This window comes from Mytilus californianus, unplaced genomic scaffold, assembly GCF_021869535.1.
Source record: "Mytilus californianus isolate M0D057914Y unplaced genomic scaffold, xbMytCali1.0.p SCAF_2, whole genome shotgun sequence".
Classification (NCBI taxonomy): Eukaryota; Metazoa; Mollusca; class Bivalvia; order Mytilida; family Mytilidae; genus Mytilus; species Mytilus californianus.
This window is the reverse complement of record NW_026262668.1, coordinates 125,998,088-126,022,184: the sequence shown is the minus strand read 5'-3', so window position 1 is coordinate 126,022,184 and position 24,097 is coordinate 125,998,088. Positions and strand designations below refer to the sequence as shown.

The 24,097-nt window shown below is 34.5% G+C and overlaps 1 protein-coding gene across 1 annotated transcript in view; it reads left to right on the top strand.

Annotated features, from left to right (window-relative positions):
- Positions 1-21,092, top strand: part of LOC127727803 (mucin-17-like) — a 60,147-nt gene extending 39,055 nt beyond the window's left edge. Inside the window, exons 25-30 of the mRNA XM_052234919.1 lie at positions 10,549-11,238; positions 11,999-12,688; positions 14,899-15,588; positions 16,349-17,038; positions 17,798-18,487; positions 21,072-21,092. Coding sequence (XP_052090879.1) covers positions 10,549-11,238; positions 11,999-12,688; positions 14,899-15,588; positions 16,349-17,038; positions 17,798-18,487; positions 21,072-21,092 — 3,471 coding nt within the window. The remainder of the gene's footprint in view (positions 1-10,548; positions 11,239-11,998; positions 12,689-14,898; positions 15,589-16,348; positions 17,039-17,797; positions 18,488-21,071) is intronic.
- The last annotated feature ends 3,005 nt before the right edge of the window (positions 21,093-24,097 follow it).

Genomic DNA, 24,097 nt, shown 5'->3' with positions numbered 1-24,097 from the left:
ACCATTAAACTATGACATAGCCGGAGAAATAGAAATCTCTTTTACTGCATCGAATGAGGACATTGATGTTTCTGTTGATAAGATAGAATTAATTGCATGTGAACAGTCAACCTCAGCAGGTCCAACCACTGTTTCATCAGCTTCATCGGGACCTCCGATGACAAGTGGAATCACAGGTTTACCAAGTATAACGACAGTGCCACTAGTAGGTCAAACAGGAGGACCACCATCTACTACAGCAGTTCCATCGACGACAGGTGCAACAGAAGGAACAACATCTTCAACGGTAGCAGAACCATCAGGTTCAACTTCAGGTGCACCGAGTACAACGACAGCACCATCGACAGGTCCAACAGAAGGACCATCAACTTCAATGGCGACACCGACACCATCACCTGCACCCGAGGAATGCCCATCTATTGATTTGATGGAAGACTCAGGAGTTGGTCTGTCAATAACATATGACGATGAGATAATATCAGCTGACACTTTGATTGGTCTTCAAAGCTCGGATGATAATCGAAAACTAACTGTAACACCGTCATCGACCGTAACGATTTCACTTACCCAGGTATCAAGACTTGTGTCAATCAATGTAAATGGAGACAATATTCAGGAGATTACTTTGACTTATACAGATGAAATCACAAACCAGATAAAAACGGTACGTATAGGCAATTATTGCAGAAAGTATTTGAATACAAATCTTAAATGCTGTTTTTTGAAAGGCATTTTCTATCTAATTGATTACCTACACTTATTAATCTATTTGAACTTAAGTAGCCATTTTGATCTGAAAAGGTCTTAAAATATTAAATAATGCATTGATAACTCATGTTGAGTCTTTCTGTAAATCGTCAGACTTAATCTCCACTAGAAACTGAATACTGTTCAGACACATCGCTTGCAGTCAATTAAGAATTGTTCAGTCAATTTTAGTACTGTTTAAAAGTTATAATGTACCTGTTAAATTATACAAAGCTTTGAATTGTCCCAAATGCTAGTGTACAGTACTGGACTGAATACAAGTCTAAAGCCTGAACAGTATTGAACTGATGATTAGAAAATATCTGAAAAAACTCTTAAAAGACTTAACAGTTTTATGTGCAGACTTTTCGGGTAATGCTACAATCAAACAGGTTGTTTGAGAATTAAATTCATTTTACTAGTACAAATAGAGAAAAAATATCAACAGCAATAGAATATGCCAAACGGCTAAAACACAATCTTAAGAAAATTAGTTGAAGAAGGTTATTATTAATATTTATTATATTAGTAACAAGGTTTTTTTTTATAATATTGGTCACAAGGTTTTATTAACATATGTCTTTTAGACCAAAATAAAACTTTATTGAGAAAAATTGCCTCCAATAATAGATAATGCAACGTTAATAGAATTTCTGCAGTGTTATTATACTCTTTCCAGGTAACTGCTGTTGCAAATCAAGTGACACCATTAAACTATGACATAGCTGGAGAAATAGAAATCTCTTTTACTGCATCGAATGAGGACATTGATGTTTCTGTTGATAAGATAGAATTAATTGCATGTGAACAGTCAACCTCAGCAGGTCCAACCACTGTTTCATCAGCTACATCGGGACCTCCGATGACAAGTGGAATCACAGGTTTACCAAGTATAACGACAGTGCCACTAGTAGGTCAAACAGGAGGACCACCATCTACTACAGCAGTTCCATCGACGACAGGTGCAACAGAAGGAACAACATCTTCAACGGTAGCAGAACCATCAGGTTCAACTTCAGGTGCACCGAGTACAACGACAGCACCATCGACAGGTCCAACAGAAGGACCATCAACTTCAATGGCGACACCGACACCATCACCTGCACCCGAGGAATGCCCATCTATTGATTTGATGGAAGACTCAGGAGTTGGTCTGTCAATAACATATGACGATGAGATAATATCAGCTGACACTTTGATTGGTCTTCAAAGCTCGGATGATAATCGAAAACTAACTGTAACACCGTCATCGACCGTAACGATTTCACTTACCCAGGTATCAAGACTTGTGTCAATCAATGTGAATGGAGACAATATTCAGGAGATTACTTTGACTTATACAGATGAAATCACAAACCAGATAAAAACGGTACGTATAGGCAATTATTGCAGAAAGTATTTGAATACAAATCTTAAATGCTGTTTTTTGAAAGGCATTTTCTATCTAATTGATTACCTACACTAATTAATCTATTTGAACTTAAGTAGCCATTTTGATCTGAAAAGGTCTTAAAATATTAAATAATGCATTGATAACTCATGTTGAGTCTTTCTGTAAATCGTCAGACTTAATCTCCACTAGAAACTGAATACTGTTCAGACACATCGCTTGCAGTCAATTAAGATTTGTTCAGTCAATTTTAGTACTGTTTAAAAGTTGTAATGTACCTGTTAAATTATACAAAGCTTTGAATTGTGCCAAATGCTAGTGTACAGTACTGGATTGAATACAAGTCCAAAGCCTGAACAGTATTGAACTGATGATTAGAAAATATCTGAAAAAACTCTTAAAAGACTTAACGGTTTTATGTGCAGACTGTTCGGGTAATGCTACAATCAAACTGGTTGTTTGAGAATTAAACTCATTTTACAAGGACAAATAGAGAAAAAATATCAACAGCAATAGAATATGCCAAACGGCTAAAACACAATCTTAAGAAAATTAGTTGAAGAAGGTTATTATTAATATTAATTATATTAGTAACAAGTTTTTTTATATAATATTGGTCACAAGGTTTTATTAACATATGTCTTTTAGACCAAAATAAAACTTTATTGAGAAAAATGGCCTCCAATAATAGATAATGCAACGTTAATAAAATTTCTGCAGTGTTATTATACTCTTTCCAGGTAACTGCTGTTGCAAATCAAGTGACACCATTAAACTATGACTTAGCCGGAGAAATAGAAATCTCTTTTACTGCATCGAATGAGGACATTGATGTTTCTGTTGATAAGATAGAATTAATTGCATGTGAACAGTCAACCTCAGCAGGTCCAACCACTGTTTCATCAGCTACATCGGGACCTCCGATGACAAGTGGAATCACAGGTTTACCAAGTATAACGACAGTGCCACTAGTAGGTCAAACAGGAGGACCCCCATCTACTACAGCAGTTCCATCGACGACAGGTGCAACAGAAGGAACAACATCTTCAACGGTAGCAGAACCATCAGGTTCAACTTCAGGTGCACCGAGTACAACGACAGCACCATCGACAGGTCCAACAGAAGGACCATCAACTTCAATGGCGACACCGACACCATCACCTGCACCCGAGGAATGCCCATCTATTGATTTGATGGAAGACTCAGGAGTTGGTCTGTCAATAACATATGACGATGAGATAATATCAGCTGACACTTTGATTGGTCTTCAAAGCTCGGATGATAATCGAAAACTAACTGTAACACCGTCATCGACCGTAACGATTTCACTTACCCAGGTATCAAGACTTGTGTCAATCAATGTGAATGGAGACAATATTCAGGAGATTACTTTGACTTATACAGATGAAATCACAAACCAGATAAAAACGGTACGTATAGGCAATTATTGCAGAAAGTATTTGAATACAAATCTTAAATGCTGTTTTTTGAAAGGCATTTTCTATCTAATTGATTACCTACACTAATTAATCTATTTGAACTTAAGTAGCCATTTTGATCTGAAAAGGTCTTAAAATATTAAACAATGCATTGATAACTCATGTTGAGTCTTTCTGTAAATCGTCAGACTTAATATCCACTAGAAACTGAATACTGTTCAGACACATCGCTTGCAGTCAATTTTAGTACTGTTTAAAAGTTGTAATGTGCCTGTTCAATTATACAAAGCTTTGAATTGTGCCAAATGCTAGTGTACAGTACTGGATTGAATACAAGTCTAAAGTCTGAACCGTATTGAACTGATGATTAGAAAATATCTGAAAAAACTCTTAAAAGACTTAACGGTTTTATGTGCAGACTGTTCGGGTAATGCTACAATCAAACTGGTTGTTTGAGAATTAAATTCATTTTACGAGGGTTGTCCGTAAAGTTTGAAGACAATCTCAATAAAATATTATTTACCCGTCCGAAATGAATAAAACAAGTATATAACTAATTTACTGATTTACTGATTAAGTGTACAAAATTTTATTACAGTACCTGCTTAAATAATCGTATTTTCATCAATTTAAAAATCATAAGAAACTCTCAACCGGAGCACCCAAACAAATATTTCCGACGTTCAGACGTTCGACGACGTCAACATTTTAACTTTTCTCAACGTAGTCTCCTTTCAAAGCAACACATTTTTACATCTTTTTAACCAGTCATCAAATATTTTCTCAAACTGTTCTGTTTTCATTTTTAAGATTATGTTCATTACTTCCTGTCTTAGTTCAGGTAAATCGTCGAACCTTTGTCCACGGAGAAAAGATTTGATATGCGGGAATACCGCAAAATCCATTGGCGCTAAGTCAGGGCTATACGGAGGATGTTTCAGACATTCGAATCCAAGTAAATCAATTTCTAGATTAGTTTTTAGAGAAGTGTGGGCCGGTGCATTGTCTTGGTGTAATATCACTTGCTCTATGTTGGCTGCTAAATAAGGGCGTTTCTTTCTCAAAGCTTGAACCAAATCTCGCCTCAGTACCTGAAAGTACAAAATAAACGGACTTTTAATCGTATTGCATCTAAATTAAAAATAAGATTGATAATTTATTTTTTATTCTTTGATAAACACCTTCTTAAACTGTTTATTTCATTTTATTTAAGTTTTAATTATTAATTTAAGATCGTTCATTATTTTTAAAAGCAAATATTATGTTAAATACCTTGGAGTAGTATTCAGAATTAACAGTCTGGCCACGGGGTACAGCATGTGTCAGTAACATTCCTTTTCGGTCCATGAAGAGAATGAACATATTCTTTCCCATTGATTTGGTTACCTTTGCCTTCTTTGGTGGCGGTGAGTAACAGTTTTTCCACTGACTTGACTGTTGTTTAGTTTCCGGATCGTAGTAATGAAACCAGCTTTCGTCGGTTGTAATTATTCCGTCTAGAAATCGTATGCCACCACGAGAAACTTTTTTAATAAATTGATTTGACAATTCCATTCTTTTTGTTAAATGTTCTGCTGTAAGAAGTCGCGGTACCCATCTAGCACATACTCGATTCATATTTAAATCATTTGCTAAAATGTGGTGCGCTGTAGTCTTAGAAATGTCACATTTGTCTGCAACTTCGCGAACTGTTAGTCGCCGGTCACTGTTGATAACGTTCAGAACTTCATTTTTTATCGCATCTGATTTCCTGAAAGATGGCCTACCTTCCCGCTCATCGTCTTCCAAATTGTCTCTTCCGTCCCCAAACCTTTTGTGCCACTTGAATACCAATGAACGACTAACTTTGCTATGTTTCTCAGACTGTTTTAAGAATTTGTGTGTTTCTGTTGGCGTTTTTCCGATGTCTACACAAAACTTTATAACCGCCCGCTGCTCCACCTTTTCCGTAAATTTCCTTTTTTTCAGTGATGCCGATTCTGGATTCAATGCTTCAAATCGAGATTTCTCCGCCATTTCGAAATTTTGACCATTCAAATTTAGCAGGTGTAACGTCAAGACTATTGTCGACGTCACAATGTAAGTTTCATGTATATTTTGGCGGATTTTGAAACTTAAAATAACAAAAATATGAAAACACCAGCCTGCATGTTATGTGATATTTTCGCGGTGCTCCGGGTCCCTATTGCTTATATTTATATGAAGTAAGTGTTTTTATTTCGCATTGAAAATTGGACAAATATTGATATAACCGAACTAGGATATAGTTCAGGATTACAAATATGCAAAAAGAATTTACCTGAAATGCTATTTTTACGCAGACTTCAGCTTGTCCACGAACTTTACGGACAACCCTCGTACTAGTACAAATAGAGAAAAAATATCAACAGCAATAGAATATGCCAAACGGCTAAAACACAATCTTAAGAAAATTAGTTGAAGAAGGTTACTATTAATATTAATTATATTAGTAACAAGGTTTTTTTTATAATATTGGTCACAAGGTTTTATTAACATATGTCTTTTAGACCAAAATAAAACTTTATTGAGAAAAATTGCCTCCAATAATAGATAATGCAACGTTAATAAAATTTCTGCAGTGTTATTATACTCTTTCCAGGTAACTGCTGTTGCAAATCAAGTGACACCATTAAACTATGACATAGCCGGAGAAATAGAAATCTCTTTTACTGCATCGAATGAGGACATTGATGTTTCTGTTGATAAGATAGAATTAATTGCATGTGAACAGTCAACCTCAGCAGGTCCAACCACTGTTTCATCAGCTTCATCGGGACCTCCGATGACAAGTGGAATCACAGGTTTACCAAGTATAACGACAGTGCCACTAGTAGGTCAAACAGGAGGACCACCATCTACTACAGCAGTTCCATCGACGACAGGTGCAACAGAAGGAACAACATCTTCAACGGTAGCAGAACCATCAGGTTCAACTTCAGGTGCACCGAGTACAACGACAGCACCATCGACAGGTCCAACAGAAGGACCATCAACTTCAATGGCGACACCGACACCATCACCTGCACCCGAGGAATGCCCATCTATTGATTTGATGGAAGACTCAGGAGTTGGTCTGTCAATAACATATGACGATGAGATAATATCAGCTGACACTTTGATTGGTCTTCAAAGCTCGGATGATAATCGAAAACTAACTGTAACACCGTCATCGACCGTAACGATTTCACTTACCCAGGTATCAAGACTTGTGTCAATCAATGTAAATGGAGACAATATTCAGGAGATTACTTTGACTTATACAGATGAAATCACAAACCAGATAAAAACGGTACGTATAGGCAATTATTGCAGAAAGTATTTGAATACAAATCTTAAATGCTGTTTTTTGAAAGGCATTTTCTATCTAATTGATTACCTACACTTATTAATCTATTTGAACTTAAGTAGCCATTTTGATCTGAAAAGGTCTTAAAATATTAAATAATGCATTGATAACTCATGTTGAGTCTTTCTGTAAATCGTCAGACTTAATCTCCACTAGAAACTGAATACTGTTCAGACACATCGCTTGCAGTCAATTAAGAATTGTTCAGTCAATTTTAGTACTGTTTAAAAGTTATAATGTACCTGTTAAATTATACAAAGCTTTGAATTGTCCCAAATGCTAGTGTACAGTACTGGACTGAATACAAGTCTAAAGCCTGAACAGTATTGAACTGATGATTAGAAAATATCTGAAAAAACTCTTAAAAGACTTAACAGTTTTATGTGCAGACTTTTCGGGTAATGCTACAATCAAACAGGTTGTTTGAGAATTAAATTCATTTTACTAGTACAAATAGAGAAAAAATATCAACAGCAATAGAATATGCCAAACGGCTAAAACACAATCTTAAGAAAATTAGTTGAAGAAGGTTATTATTAATATTTATTATATTAGTAACAAGGTTTTTTTTTATAATATTGGTCACAAGGTTTTATTAACATATGTCTTTTAGACCAAAATAAAACTTTATTGAGAAAAATTGCCTCCAATAATAGATAATGCAACGTTAATAGAATTTCTGCAGTGTTATTATACTCTTTCCAGGTAACTGCTGTTGCAAATCAAGTGACACCATTAAACTATGACATAGCTGGAGAAATAGAAATCTCTTTTACTGCATCGAATGAGGACATTGATGTTTCTGTTGATAAGATAGAATTAATTGCATGTGAACAGTCAACCTCAGCAGGTCCAACCACTGTTTCATCAGCTACATCGGGACCTCCGATGACAAGTGGAATCACAGGTTTACCAAGTATAACGACAGTGCCACTAGTAGGTCAAACAGGAGGACCACCATCTACTACAGCAGTTCCATCGACGACAGGTGCAACAGAAGGAACAACATCTTCAACGGTAGCAGAACCATCAGGTTCAACTTCAGGTGCACCGAGTACAACGACAGCACCATCGACAGGTCCAACAGAAGGACCATCAACTTCAATGGCGACACCGACACCATCACCTGCACCCGAGGAATGCCCATCTATTGATTTGATGGAAGACTCAGGAGTTGGTCTGTCAATAACATATGACGATGAGATAATATCAGCTGACACTTTGATTGGTCTTCAAAGCTCGGATGATAATCGAAAACTAACTGTAACACCGTCATCGACCGTAACGATTTCACTTACCCAGGTATCAAGACTTGTGTCAATCAATGTGAATGGAGACAATATTCAGGAGATTACTTTGACTTATACAGATGAAATCACAAACCAGATAAAAACGGTACGTATAGGCAATTATTGCAGAAAGTATTTGAATACAAATCTTAAATGCTGTTTTTTGAAAGGCATTTTCTATCTAATTGATTACCTACACTAATTAATCTATTTGAACTTAAGTAGCCATTTTGATCTGAAAAGGTCTTAAAATATTAAATAATGCATTGATAACTCATGTTGAGTCTTTCTGTAAATCGTCAGACTTAATCTCCACTAGAAACTGAATACTGTTCAGACACATCGCTTGCAGTCAATTAAGATTTGTTCAGTCAATTTTAGTACTGTTTAAAAGTTGTAATGTACCTGTTAAATTATACAAAGCTTTGAATTGTGCCAAATGCTAGTGTACAGTACTGGATTGAATACAAGTCCAAAGCCTGAACAGTATTGAACTGATGATTAGAAAATATCTGAAAAAACTCTTAAAAGACTTAACGGTTTTATGTGCAGACTGTTCGGGTAATGCTACAATCAAACTGGTTGTTTGAGAATTAAACTCATTTTACAAGGACAAATAGAGAAAAAATATCAACAGCAATAGAATATGCCAAACGGCTAAAACACAATCTTAAGAAAATTAGTTGAAGAAGGTTATTATTAATATTAATTATATTAGTAACAAGTTTTTTTTTATAATATTGGTCACAAGGTTTTATTAACATATGTCTTTTAGACCAAAATAAAACTTTATTGAGAAAAATGGCCTCCAATAATAGATAATGCAACGTTAATAAAATTTCTGCAGTGTTATTATACTCTTTCCAGGTAACTGCTGTTGCAAATCAAGTGACACCATTAAACTATGACTTAGCCGGAGAAATAGAAATCTCTTTTACTGCATCGAATGAGGACATTGATGTTTCTGTTGATAAGATAGAATTAATTGCATGTGAACAGTCAACCTCAGCAGGTCCAACCACTGTTTCATCAGCTACATCGGGACCTCCGATGACAAGTGGAATCACAGGTTTACCAAGTATAACGACAGTGCCACTAGTAGGTCAAACAGGAGGACCCCCATCTACTACAGCAGTTCCATCGACGACAGGTGCAACAGAAGGAACAACATCTTCAACGGTAGCAGAACCATCAGGTTCAACTTCAGGTGCACCGAGTACAACGACAGCACCATCGACAGGTCCAACAGAAGGACCATCAACTTCAATGGCGACACCGACACCATCACCTGCACCCGAGGAATGCCCATCTATTGATTTGATGGAAGACTCAGGAGTTGGTCTGTCAATAACATATGACGATGAGATAATATCAGCTGACACTTTGATTGGTCTTCAAAGCTCGGATGATAATCGAAAACTAACTGTAACACCGTCATCGACCGTAACGATTTCACTTACCCAGGTATCAAGACTTGTGTCAATCAATGTGAATGGAGACAATATTCAGGAGATTACTTTGACTTATACAGATGAAATCACAAACCAGATAAAAACGGTACGTATAGGCAATTATTGCAGAAAGTATTTGAATACAAATCTTAAATGCTGTTTTTTGAAAGGCATTTTCTATCTAATTGATTACCTACACTAATTAATCTATTTGAACTTAAGTAGCCATTCTGATCTGAAAAGGTCTTAAAATATTAAATAGTGCATTGATAACTCATGTTGAGTCTTTCTGTAAATCGTCAGACTTAATATCCACTAGAAACTGAATACTGTTCAGACACATCGCTTGCAGTCAATTAAGATTTGTTCAGTCAATTTTAGTACTGTTTAAAAGTTGTAATGTACCTGTTCAATTATACAAAGCTTTGAATTGTCCCAAATGCTAGTGAACAGTACTGGATTGAATACAAGTCTAAAGTCTGAACAGTATTGAACTGATGATTAGAAAATATCTGAAAAAACTCTTAAAAGACTTAACGGTTTTATGTTTAGACTGTTCGAGTAATGCTACAATCAAACTGGTTGTTTGAGAATTAAATTCATTTTACTAGTACAAATAGAGAAAAATATCAACAGCAATAGAATATGCCAAACGGCTAAAACACAATCTTAAGAAAATTAGTTGAAGAAGTTTATTATTAATATTAATTATATTAGTAACAAGGTTTTATTATAATATTGGTCACAAGGTTTTATTAACATATGTCTTTTAGACCGAAATAAAACGTTAATGAGAAAAATTGCCTCCAATAATAGATAATGCAACGTTAATAAAATGTCTGCAGTGTTATTATACTCTTTCCAGGTAACTGCTGTTGCAAATCAAGTTACACCATTAAACTATGACATAGCCGGAGAAATAGAAATCTCTTTTACTGCATCGAATGAGGACATTGATGTTTCTGTTGATAAGATAGAATTAGTTGCATGTGAACAGTCAACCTCAGCAGGTCCAACCACTGTTTTATCAGCTACATCGGGACCTCCGATGACAAGTGGAATCACAGGTTTACCAAGTATAACGACAGTGCCACTAGTAGGTCAAACAGGAGGACCACCATCTACTACAGCAGTTCCATCGACGACAGGTGCAACAGAAGGAACAACATCTTCAACGGTAGCAGAACCATCAGGTTCAACTTCAGGTGCACCGAGTACAACGACAGCACCATCGACAGGTACAACAGAAGGACCATCAACTTCAATGGCGACACCGACACCATCACCTGCACCTGAGGAATGCCCATCTATTGATTTGATGGAAGACTCAGGAGTTGGTCTGTCAATAACATATGACGATGAGATAATATCAGCTGACACTTTGATTGGTCTTCAAAGCTCGGATGATAATCGAAAACTAACTGTAACACCGTCATCGACCGTAACGATTTCACTTACCCAGGTATCAAGACTTGTGTCAATCAATGTGAATGGAGACAATACTCAGGAGATTACTTTGACTTATACAGATGAAATCACAAACCAGATAAAAACGGTACGCATGGGCAATCATTGCAGAAAGTATTTGAATACAAATCTTAAATGCTGTTTTTTGAATGGCATTTTCTGTCTTATTGATTACCTACACTAATTAACCTATTTGAACTTAAGTAGCCATTTTGATCTGAAAAGGTCTTAAAATATTACACAATGCATTGATAACTCATGTTGAGTCTTTCTGTAAATCGTCAGACTTAACCACCACTAGAAACTGAATACTGTTCAGACACATCGCTTGCAGTCAATTAAGATTTGTTCAGTCAATTTTAGTACTGTTTAAAAGTTGTAATGTACCTGTTCAATTATACAAAGCTTTGGATTGTCCCAAATGCTAGTGAACAGTACTGGATTGAATATAAGTCTAAAGTCTGAAAAGTATTGAACTGATGATTAGAAAATATCTGAAAAAACTCTTAAAAGACTTAACGGTTTTATATGCAGACTTTTCGGGTAATGCTACAATCAAACTGGTTGTTTGAGAATTAAATTCATTTTACTAGTACAAATATAGAAAAAATATCAACAGCAATAGAATATGCCAAACGGCTAAAACACAATCTTAAGAAAATTAGTTGAAGAAGTTTATTATTAATATTAATTATATTAGTAACAAGGTTTTATTATAATATTGGTCACAAGGTTTTATTAACATATGTCTTTTAGACCGAAATAAAACGTTAATGAGAAAAATTGCCTCCAATAATAGATAATGCAACGTTAATAAAATGTCTGCAGTGTTATTATACTCTTTCCAGGTAACTGCTGTTGCAAATCAAGTTACACCATTAAACTATGACATAGCCGGAGAAATAGAAATCTCTTTTACTGCATCGAATGAGGACATTGATGTTTCTGTTGATAAGATAGAATTAGTTGCATGTGAACAGTCAACCTCAGCAGGTCCAACCACTGTTTTATCAGCTACATCGGGACCTCCGATGACAAGTGGAATCACAGGTTTACCAAGTATAACGACAGTGCCACTAGTAGGTCAAACAGGAGGACCACCATCTACTACAGCAGTTCCATCGACGACAGGTGCAACAGAAGGAACAACATCTTCAACGGTAGCAGAACCATCAGGTTCAACTTCAGGTGCACCGAGTACAACGACAGCACCATCGACAGGTCCAACAGAAGGACCATCAACTTCAATGGCGACACCGACACCATCACCTGCACCCGAGGAATGCCCATCTATTGATTTGATGGAAGACTCAGGAGTTGGTCTGTCAATAACATATGACGATGAGATAATATCAGCTGACACTTTGATTGGTCTTCAAAGCTCGGATGATAATCGAAAACTAACTGTAACACCGTCATCGACCGTAACGATTTCACTTACCCAGGTATCAAGACTTGTGTCAATCAATGTGAATGGAGACAATATTCAGGAGATTACTTTGACTTATACAGATGAAATCACAAACCAGATAAAAACGGTACGTATAGGCAATTATTGCAGAAAGTATTTGAATACAAATCTTAAATGCTGTTTTTTGAAAGGCATTTTCTATCTAATTGATTACCTACACTAATTAATCTATTTGAACTTAAGTAGCCATTTTGATCTGAAAAGGTCTTAAAATATTAAATAATGCATTGATAACTCATGTTGAGTCTTTCTGTAAATCGTCAGACTTAATCTCCACTAGAAACTGAATACTGTTCAGACACATCGCTTGCAGTCAATTAAGATTTGTTCAGTCAATTTTAGTACTGTTTAAAAGTTGTAATGTACCTGTTCAATTATACAAAGCTTTGAATTGTGCCAAATGCTAGTGTACAGTACTGGATTGAATACAAGTCCAAAGCCTGAACAGTATTGAACTGATGATTAGAAAATATCTGAAAAAACTCTTAAAAGACTTAACGGTTTTATGTGCAGACTGTTCGGGTAATGCTACAATCAAACTGGTTGTTTGAGAATTAAACTCATTTTACAAGGACAAATAGAGAAAAAATATCAACAGCAATAGAATATGCCAAACGGCTAAAACACAATCTTAAGAAAATTAGTTGAAGAAGGTTATTATTAATATTAATTATATTAGTAACAAGTTTTTTTTTATAATATTGGTCACAAGGTTTTATTAACATATGTCTTTTAGACCAAAATAAAACTTTATTGAGAAAAATGGCCTCCAATAATAGATAATGCAACGTTAATAAAATTTCTGCAGTGTTATTATACTCTTTCCAGGTAACTGCTGTTGCAAATCAAGTGACACCATTAAACTATGACTTAGCCGGAGAAATAGAAATCTCTTTTACTGCATCGAATGAGGACATTGATGTTTCTGTTGATAAGATAGAATTAATTGCATGTGAACAGTCAACCTCAGCAGGTCCAACCACTGTTTCATCAGCTACATCGGGACCTCCGATGACAAGTGGAATCACAGGTTTACCAAGTATAACGACAGTGCCACTAGTAGGTCAAACAGGAGGACCCCCATCTACTACAGCAGTTCCATCGACGACAGGTGCAACAGAAGGAACAACATCTTCAACGGTAGCAGAACCATCAGGTTCAACTTCAGGTGCACCGAGTACAACGACAGCACCATCGACAGGTCCAACAGAAGGACCATCAACTTCAATGGCGACACCGACACCATCACCTGCACCCGAGGAATGCCCATCTATTGATTTGATGGAAGACTCAGGAGTTGGTCTGTCAATAACATATAACGATGAGATAATATCAGCTGACACTTTGATTGGTCTTCAAAGCTCGGATGATAATCGAAAACTAACTGTAACACCGTCATCGACCGTAACGATTTCACTTACCCAGGTATCAAGACTTGTGTCAATCAATGTGAATGGAGACAATATTCAGGAGATTACTTTGACTTATACAGATGAAATCACAAACCAGATAAAAACGGTACGTATAGGCAATTATTGCAGAAAGTATTTGAATACAAATCTTAAATGCTGTTTTTTGAAAGGCATTTTCTATCTAATTGATTACCTACACTAATTAATCTATTTGAACTTAAGTAGCCATTCTGATCTGAAAAGGTCTTAAAATATTAAATAGTGCATTGATAACTCATGTTGAGTCTTTCTGTAAATCGTCAGACTTAATATCCACTAGAAACTGAATACTGTTCAGACACATCGCTTGCAGTCAATTAAGATTTGTTCAGTCAATTTTAGTACTGTTTAAAAGTTGTAATGTACCTGTTCAATTATACAAAGCTTTGAATTGTCCCAAATGCTAGTGAACAGTACTGGATTGAATACAAGTCTAAAGTCTGAACAGTATTGAACTGATGATTAGAAAATATCTGAAAAAACTCTTAAAAGACTTAACGGTTTTATGTTTAGACTGTTCGAGTAATGCTACAATCAAACTGGTTGTTTGAGAATTAAATTCATTTTACTAGTACAAATAGAGAAAAATATCAACAGCAATAGAATATGCCAAACGGCTAAAACACAATCTTAAGAAAATTAGTTGAAGAAGTTTATTATTAATATTAATTATATTAGTAACAAGGTTTTATTATAATATTGGTCACAAGGTTTTATTAACATATGTCTTTTAGACCGAAATAAAACGTTAATGAGAAAAATTGCCTCCAATAATAGATAATGCAACGTTAATAAAATGTCTGCAGTGTTATTATACTCTTTCCAGGTAACTGCTGTTGCAAATCAAGTTACACCATTAAACTATGACATAGCCGGAGAAATAGAAATCTCTTTTACTGCATCGAATGAGGACATTGATGTTTCTGTTGATAAGATAGAATTAGTTGCATGTGAACAGTCAACCTCAGCAGGTCCAACCACTGTTTTATCAGCTACATCGGGACCTCCGATGACAAGTGGAATCACAGGTTTACCAAGTATAACGACAGTGCCACTAGTAGGTCAAACAGGAGGACCACCATCTACTACAGCAGTTCCATCGACGACAGGTGCAACAGAAGGAACAACATCTTCAACGGTAGCAGAACCATCAGGTTCAACTTCAGGTGCACCGAGTACAACGACAGCACCATCGACAGGTACAACAGAAGGACCATCAACTTCAATGGCGACACCGACACCATCACCTGCACCTGAGGAATGCCCATCTATTGATTTGATGGAAGACTCAGGAGTTGGTCTGTCAATAACATATGACGATGAGATAATATCAGCTGACACTTTGATTGGTCTTCAAAGCTCGGATGATAATCGAAAACTAACTGTAACACCGTCATCGACCGTAACGATTTCACTTACCCAGGTATCAAGACTTGTGTCAATCAATGTGAATGGAGACAATACTCAGGAGATTACTTTGACTTATACAGATGAAATCACAAACCAGATAAAAACGGTACGCATGGGCAATCATTGCAGAAAGTATTTGAATACAAATCTTAAATGCTGTTTTTTGAATGGCATTTTCTGTCTTATTGATTACCTACACTAATTAACCTATTTGAACTTAAGTAGCCATTTTGATCTGAAAAGGTCTTAAAATATTACACAATGCATTGATAACTCATGTTGAGTCTTTCTGTAAATCGTCAGACTTAACCACCACTAGAAACTGAATACTGTTCAGACACATCGCTTGCAGTCAATTAAGATTTGTTCAGTCAATTTTAGTACTGTTTAAAAGTTGTAATGTACCTGTTCAATTATACAAAGCTTTGGATTGTCCCAAATGCTAGTGAACAGTACTGGATTGAATATAAGTCTAAAGTCTGAAAAGTATTGAACTGATGATTAGAAAATATCTGAAAAAACTCTTAAAAGACTTAACGGTTTTATATGCAGACTTTTCGGGTAATGCTACAATCAAACTGGTTGTTTGAGAATTAAATTCATTTTACTAGTACAAATATAGAAAAAATATCAACAGCAATAGAATATGCCAAACGGCTAAAACACAATCTTAAGAAAATTAGTTGAAGAAGTTTATTATTAATATTAATTATATTAGTAACAAGGTTTTATTATAATATTGGTCACAAGGTTTTATTAACATATGTCTTTTAGACCTAAATAAAACGTTAATGAGAAAAATTGCCTCCAATAATAGAAAATGCAACGTTAATAAAATGTCTGCAGTGTTATTATACTCTTTCCAGGTAACTGCTGTTGCAAATCAAGTTACACCATTAAACTATGACATAGCCGGAGAAATAGAAATCTCTTTTACTGCATCGAATGAGGATATTGATGTTTCTGTTGATAAGATAGAATTAATTGCATGTGAACAGTCAACCTCAGCTGGTCCAACCACTGTTTCATCAGCTACATCGGGACCTCCGATGACAAGTGGAATCACAGGTTTACCAAGTATAACGACAGTGCCACTAGTAGGTCAAACAGGAGGACCACCATCTACTACAGCAGTTCCATCGACGACAGGTGCAACAGAAGGAACAACATCTTCAACGGTAGCAGAACCATCAGGTTCAACTTCAGGTGCACCGAGTACAACGACAGCACCATCGACAGGTCCAACAGAAGGACCATCAACTTCAATGGCGACACCGACACCATCACCTGCACCTGAGGAATGTCCATCTATTGATTTGATGGAAGACTCAGGAGTTGGTCTGTCAATAACATATGACGATGAGATAATATCAGCTGACACTTTGATTGGTCTTCAAAGCTCGGATGATAATCGAAAACTAACTGTAACACCGTCATCGACCGTAACGATTTCACTTACCCAGGTATCAAGACTTGTGTCAATCAATGTGAATGGAGACAATATTCAGGAGATTACTTTGACTTATACAGATGAAATCACAAACCAGATAAAAACGGTACGTATGGGCAATCATTGCAGAAAGTATTTGAATACAAATCTTAAATGCTGTTTTTTGAATGGCATTTTCTGTCTTATTGATTACCTACACTAATTAATCTATTTGAAGTTAAGTAGCCATTTTGATCTGAAAAGGTCTTAAAATATTAAACAATGCATTGATAACTCATGTTGAGTCTTTCTGTAAATCGTCAGACATAACCACCACTAGAAACTGAATACTGTTCAGACACATCGCTTGCAGTCAATTAAGATTTGTTCAGTCAATTTTAGTACTGTTTAAAAGTTGTAATGTACCTGTTCAATTATACAAAGCTTTGAATTGTCCCAAATGCTAGTGAACAGTACTGGATTGAATACAAGTCTGAAGTCTGAAAAGTATTGAACTGATGATTAGAAAATATCTGAAAAAACTCTTAAAAGACTTAACGGTTTTATGTGCAGACTGTTCGGGTAATGCTACAATCAAACTGGTTGTTTGAGAATTAAATTCATTTTACTAGTACAAATAGAGAAAAATATCAACAGCAATAGAATATGCTAAACGGCTAAAACACAATCTTAAGAAAATTAGTTGAAGAAGGTTATTATTAATATTAATTATATTAGTAACAAGGTTTTATTATAATATTGGTCACAAGGTTTTATTAACATATGTCTTATAGTCCAAAATAAAACGTTAATGAGAAAAATTGCCTCCAATAATAGATAATGCAACGTTTATAAAATGTCTGCAGTGTTATTATACTCTTTCTAGGTAACTGCTGTTGCAAATCATGTGACACCATTAAACTATGACATAGCCGGAGAAATAGAAATCTCTTTTACTGCATCGAATGAGGACATTGATGTTTCTGTTGATAAGATAGAATTAATTGCATGTGAACAGTCAACCTCAGCAGGTCCAACCACTGTTTCATCAGCTACATCGGGACCTCCGATGACAAGCGGAATCTCAGGTTTACCAAGTATAACGACAGTGCCACTAGTAGGTCAAACAGGAGGACCACCATCTACTACAGCAGTTCCATCGACGACAGGTGCAACAGAAGGAACAACATCTTCAACGGTAGCAGAACCATCAGGTTCAACTTCAGGTGCACCAAGTACAACGACAGCACCATCGACAGGTCCAACAGAAGGACCATCAACTTCAATGGCGACACCGACACCATCACCTGCACCTGAGGAATGTCCATCTATTGATTTGATGGAAGACGCAGGAGTTGGTCTGTCAATAACATATGACGATGAGATAATATCAGCTGACATTTTGATTGGTCTTCAAAGCTCGGATGATAATCGAAAACTAACTGTAACACCGTCATCGACCGTAACGATTTCACTTACCCAGGTATCAAGACTTGTGTCAATCAATGTGAATGGAGACAATATTCAGGAGATTACTTTGACTTATACAGATGAAATCACAAACCAGATAAAAACGGTACGTATGGGCAATCATTGCAGAAAGTATTTGAATACAAATCTTAAATGCTGTTTTTTGGATGGCATTTTCTGTCTTATTGATTACCTACACTAATTAATCTATTTGAACTTAAGTAGCCATTTTGATCTGAAAAGGTCTTAAAATATTAAACAATGCATTGATAACTCATGTTGAGTCTTTCTGTAAATCGTCAGACTTAAAGGAGACGTGACACGATTTTTTTTTTTTATTTTTTTATTAAAATGATAAATATTAGTCTTAAAACATGTTTTGTACAAATTTGCTGGTCAAAACCTGATGAATCGGCATTTTTCTGGTCAAAGAATCCAGCGCCTGCATAATGAATGATTTTTAATTAGATAACGATCACGTGATCGTGCTTACGTCTGTGGTTACAAGCTGGGAAAATGTCTCTAACTGGACGATGTCGAAACACTATGGACGGTATTGACAGCACTTTTCCCGATTACTGACAAACTATAAAGACAATTGACTTCATCAATTTGAGCCATTGTGTGTGGAAAATAACCAAGAAAAGGATATTAATTCTTCATGCGAAGAGTCCAACAACGACGATTTTTCAGACAATACCGATCGGATTGTTACCATACATATTTGGTTTGTCTGATGAATAAATTTAATAGACCGCTTTCTCCATTTTTTTTATTTTTTCTATTTAAATAAAACTACTTTTAATCATGATTGAAAATATAAATTTCTAATTATTGATGATCAAATTGTTCTGTTTTCTCTGTTACGGTAATGTTATAATTATGTGTGCGCCAGAAGCAGAAAAAAACGATAGTAAAAGTCAAAATAGGCGTTCGCAAAGCGGTACGTCTAAACACTGCTAAGGAGTCCTTAGTGCACTAAGGACGTACACTATGCCACTAAGGACTAGATGGGGTGCTGTTACATGTATTTTTTTTCCATATTAAGTTAGAGATTGATATTTAATGCATAAATTTAAAATTTTATAGAAAAATAATCACAAATAAACGAGTTATTAAGCATTGTTTAAGCACGTGCCCATTTTTCTTTGATATGCCGAAAATCAGTGAACCGATTGACACGTGCCATATAACATAACAACTGAATAAACAATCATAATCTTTTTATTAACAATTGTATCGAAAAGATTAATGCTTAATAATTTATAATTAAATATGTTGTTCTTATTTGCAATGATTAAAAGGACAAATAATTTTATTTATTTTTTATTTCTTTCTCGACAAAGTTATTTGCCATTTGTGCACGACTTTGATGTACGCCAACTATAATAAGTTAAGAGTGTGGTCAGCTTGTTAAATGTTTATGTAAGAGCATGGAAGTAATATTTAGAGATACCAAGACAAAAGGAATAGATATATTTATAAGTTTTTTGTTTTAATTTTAATTCCGACAAAGATGCGTGTTTCATTAAAATTTATGAGTAAATTCCGAAAAAAAACTATCAAAACCTGGTTTTTGCTTCTCCACTTTCTATTACTGCTTCATACTTAGTACGAATTACGATTGAATTGAAAAAAAAAATCATGTGACGTCCTTGGGGTTATTCAAAACCACTAGTTTTAAACAAGTTTGATAGCTGTTTACAAAGGCTTCATACCGTATTATTTTTTTGTAATTGTTCGACATTTTTTTTTTTCTAAAAGTATAAGAAGTTTAAATATCATTATCGAACTTTTAAGTTTCATTTTCAAATATATAAAGGAGACAAATGTTTTTTTTAAATGTTCCACAGTTTTTAGCACATTATTTACGAAAATTATCCCGTATGTGTTAATTTAGAGCTGTAGATATAATTTTGACATAAAAAGGTTATGCTTCGTACGAATGCCTTGTAAATATGCTTTTTCATGATGTGAAAATAATCATTTTTTGTAATACAAGATAATTTGAATACTTTATACCTAAATCTATCACGTGTAAAAATGAAAAAAACAAGGATTTGTAAAGTATATTACTATACAAATCCTTGAAACAAAACCAACAGAAATATTTTCTTTAAATCTATTTTTTCTTTAAGAAGAACAAGTATGTCAGAAGATAATCCGATTTGTATTTTTTTAACCAAATTGTCTGTTTAAGATATTGTATGAAATAATGACTATGTTGTATGTGCTTTAAGGCCGTACGGTGACTTATAGTTATTAATTTCTGTGTCATTTTGTCTCTTGTGAAGAGTTGTCTCATCGCCAAACATACCACATCTTCTTTCTTATATTGGTTGCATGTAGTAAAAATTTATTATCATATTGAATTCGTTTTTGTCCACAAATATATTGCTCAAACGTGTTCTTCATATGATAAAAATTTTGAAAATGAACCATAGAAAACGCATAAGATAATCTCTGCCCAAACAGTTCATATATGAAATTAGTGTGGTTGCATGTAGTAAAGATTTATTATCTTATTGATTTCGTTTTGTCCAGTAATACATTGCTTAACGTCTTCATAAATGAAAATAAATTTATATAAATTGCTCTGGAAACAAATCTATTATTTACAAGAAATAATTACAAAATACTCTTGCGAATCTGAAAAAAAAACATGAATAAAATTTTAACAACTTATTCAGTGCGAGTCAAATCAAAATTGATCACTGAAATATATTCTGAAAACAATTCATTTATTAGTATCCAACTTCTCCAATATTGTCGATTGTACACAACAGATAGCAGGATTCCCGTGTAATCAGTTATGTAATTTGACACGTGTCTAACGGTTCATTGATTTTCGGCATATCAAAGAAAAAAAGACACGTGTCTACACAATGTTGAATAACTCATTTATTTGTGATTATTTTTCTATAACATTTGAAATTTATGCATTACATATCAATATCTACCATAATATGAAAAGACATTAAAGGTAATAACACCCCATCTAGTCCTTAGTGGCATATCATAAGTCCCTAGTGCACTAAGGAAACCTTAGCAGTGTTTAGTGTCCGTTTTTTTGTGTGTTTTTTTTTTTTTTTTTTTTTACTTAGACTTTTAATAGGTATAAATTATCACCAAAAGTTATGCTTAGAATTTTTTTGGTTGGAAACCATGCGACACACAAATGATTTGTATAGTGAAAAATCCTTAATCACACTGTTTCTGCATTAGGATATTCAATTAACAATTTAATGTAAACAATTCAATTCAATATTTACGTCTCACCTTATGTATAAAATTACACAAAACAAAACATTTATTGGAGGCTGTTGTTTTAGTGATTATATGTTGACACCTATAGCATACTTGACCATGTGAAAGGTAAGAAGGCACCTGTAGTGTGATCTACGTGTTATGTTATTTACCTTTTAAAACCATACATTTTTAAGAAAAACTATCTTATGTTGAAATAATTAATATAGTTATACTAAACTTCTAAAGTATGCTATTCCATCCAGACCCTTATAAATCTAACTTCAAATTTAAAGAATTACACAAAGTAAATTCAAATTCACTTATTTCCACCCCTCTCTTTCCAATATCATTTAGCAATCAGTTTGTTTATTGCTACCAGCAAAACGCTTGAGCCCATGAACATATTCGCAACACATAATGTTCTTTTTCAAAATATTTCTTCTAAAAGGGGTCATTTGAATAAATGTTAGATTTTCAATCGGACTGAGCAGGAAAATGTTTACATGTAACATACTTCAGTCTTTGAGAACATGAGTTGTGTATTAGCTGTACTTGGTTTTGATCTAGCTTACATTTTTTTCTGCGGAAATTATTTTGTTATAAATAAGTTAGTTTTCTCGTTAAAATTGTTTCACATTTTCACGTTGAGAACTTTGATAGCCGAATATACGGTATGGGGTTTTCTCACTGTTGGAGGCCTTACGGTAAACGACACTTTCTTCATTTATTATAAAGTTTCGATTTTAAAAAGAAATGTTTTTCATCATCTGAATCTTTACCAACTAAATAGTTGTAAATAATTATATTCGATGTTCAATATAATAAACTTGAGAATGGAATTGGGGAATGTGTTAAAGAGACAACAACCCGACCAAACAGCAGAAAAGAATGTAAAAGACTTATGATTCACATTCTCGTATCATTTCCTTATTTGCTTTTATGTTTTTTGTCTAACAATTTCTTTTGAAGTGATAGACTTGCAAGCATACAGGAATATTACTTTTCCATCTCAAGAAGTCAATTAAAAAAATGCATCTGTTATAAACCTTTTTATATCTGCATATTCTTAAAAGCAATAAAAAAAAGATCTATATACAGGTTGTCGATTAGTTATCAACACTGGTTAGGGTATTTAATTGGTGGTGCATAAGGTATTGTATGGTCGTACAGCAGGTGTTCATTAAACATATGATCAGGTAGTTGTACCTGTATTACTATAATATATTCCAATCTCAATTGTGCCCTCGGCAAAACCAACATCCAGGATGTACACAAAGAGCTTATGAAGTAATATTGCGTAATAACTATGTCTTATCAATCCCCCATGTGGCGTGACACCTGAAGTTTGCAACTTCAAACGAGACCTGAAATTGCGAAACTCAATCATCTGTACCGTACACCTGTGACCCATGATGAACTCATGGCATAGCACACGAGACCCCAACTCTGGATTCCTTATGAAAGTGGGCGGAAAGAAGTGTAGTTTTATTCTTGTTAAAAAGTCTCATCTTTACACCTTCTAAGTCTGCGTGCCATTCGAAAAACATAAAATATCATGTCAATATTCTTTTTAATTATATTGTTGAATCCATCGGCATCACACATAATCATTGTTTATCACTGTCATGCGTTTTGTTGGATAATAATCGAATCTAAATTTGTGCTGTACCCATATGTCAATATGAATGAATGTAACCACTGACGTAGTAGCCTCGTTCTGAGCGACTTCCGGGATGGAAATATGCATATTTGACAGGTCGATCAATCGTTGCATTAAATCTCATTAAAAGACATATTTTACCAAATAGTGGACACTTATATTTCTATTAGTGTATTTTTGGGGAAAGTTAAGTATAAATAAACATTTTGAAACACAAATTGAAAATCGTGTCATGTCTCCTTTAACCACCACTAGAAACTGAATACTGTTCAGACACATCGCTTGCAGTCAATTAAGATTTGTTCAGTCAAATTTAGTTCTGTTTAAAAGTTGTAATGTACCTGTTCAATTATACAAAGCTTTGAATTGTCCCAAATGCTAGTGAACAGTACTGGATTGAATACAAGTCTAAAGTCTGAACAGTATTGAACTGATGATTAGAAAATATCTGAAAAAACTCTTAAAAGAATTAACGGTTTTATGTACAGACTTTTCGGGTAATGCTACAATCAAACTGGTTGTTTGAGAATTAAATTCATTTTACTAGTACAAATAGAGAAAAAATATCAACAGCAATCGAGTATGCCAACCGACTAAAACACAATCTTAAGAAAATTAGTTGAAGAAGGTTATTATTAATATTAATTATATTAGTAACAAGGTTTTATTATAATATTTGTCACAAGGTTTTATTAACATATGTCTGTTAGACCAAAATAAAACGTTAATGAGAAAAATTGCCTCCAATAATACATAATGCAACGTTAATAAAATGTCTGCAGTGTTATTATACTCTTTCCAGGTAAC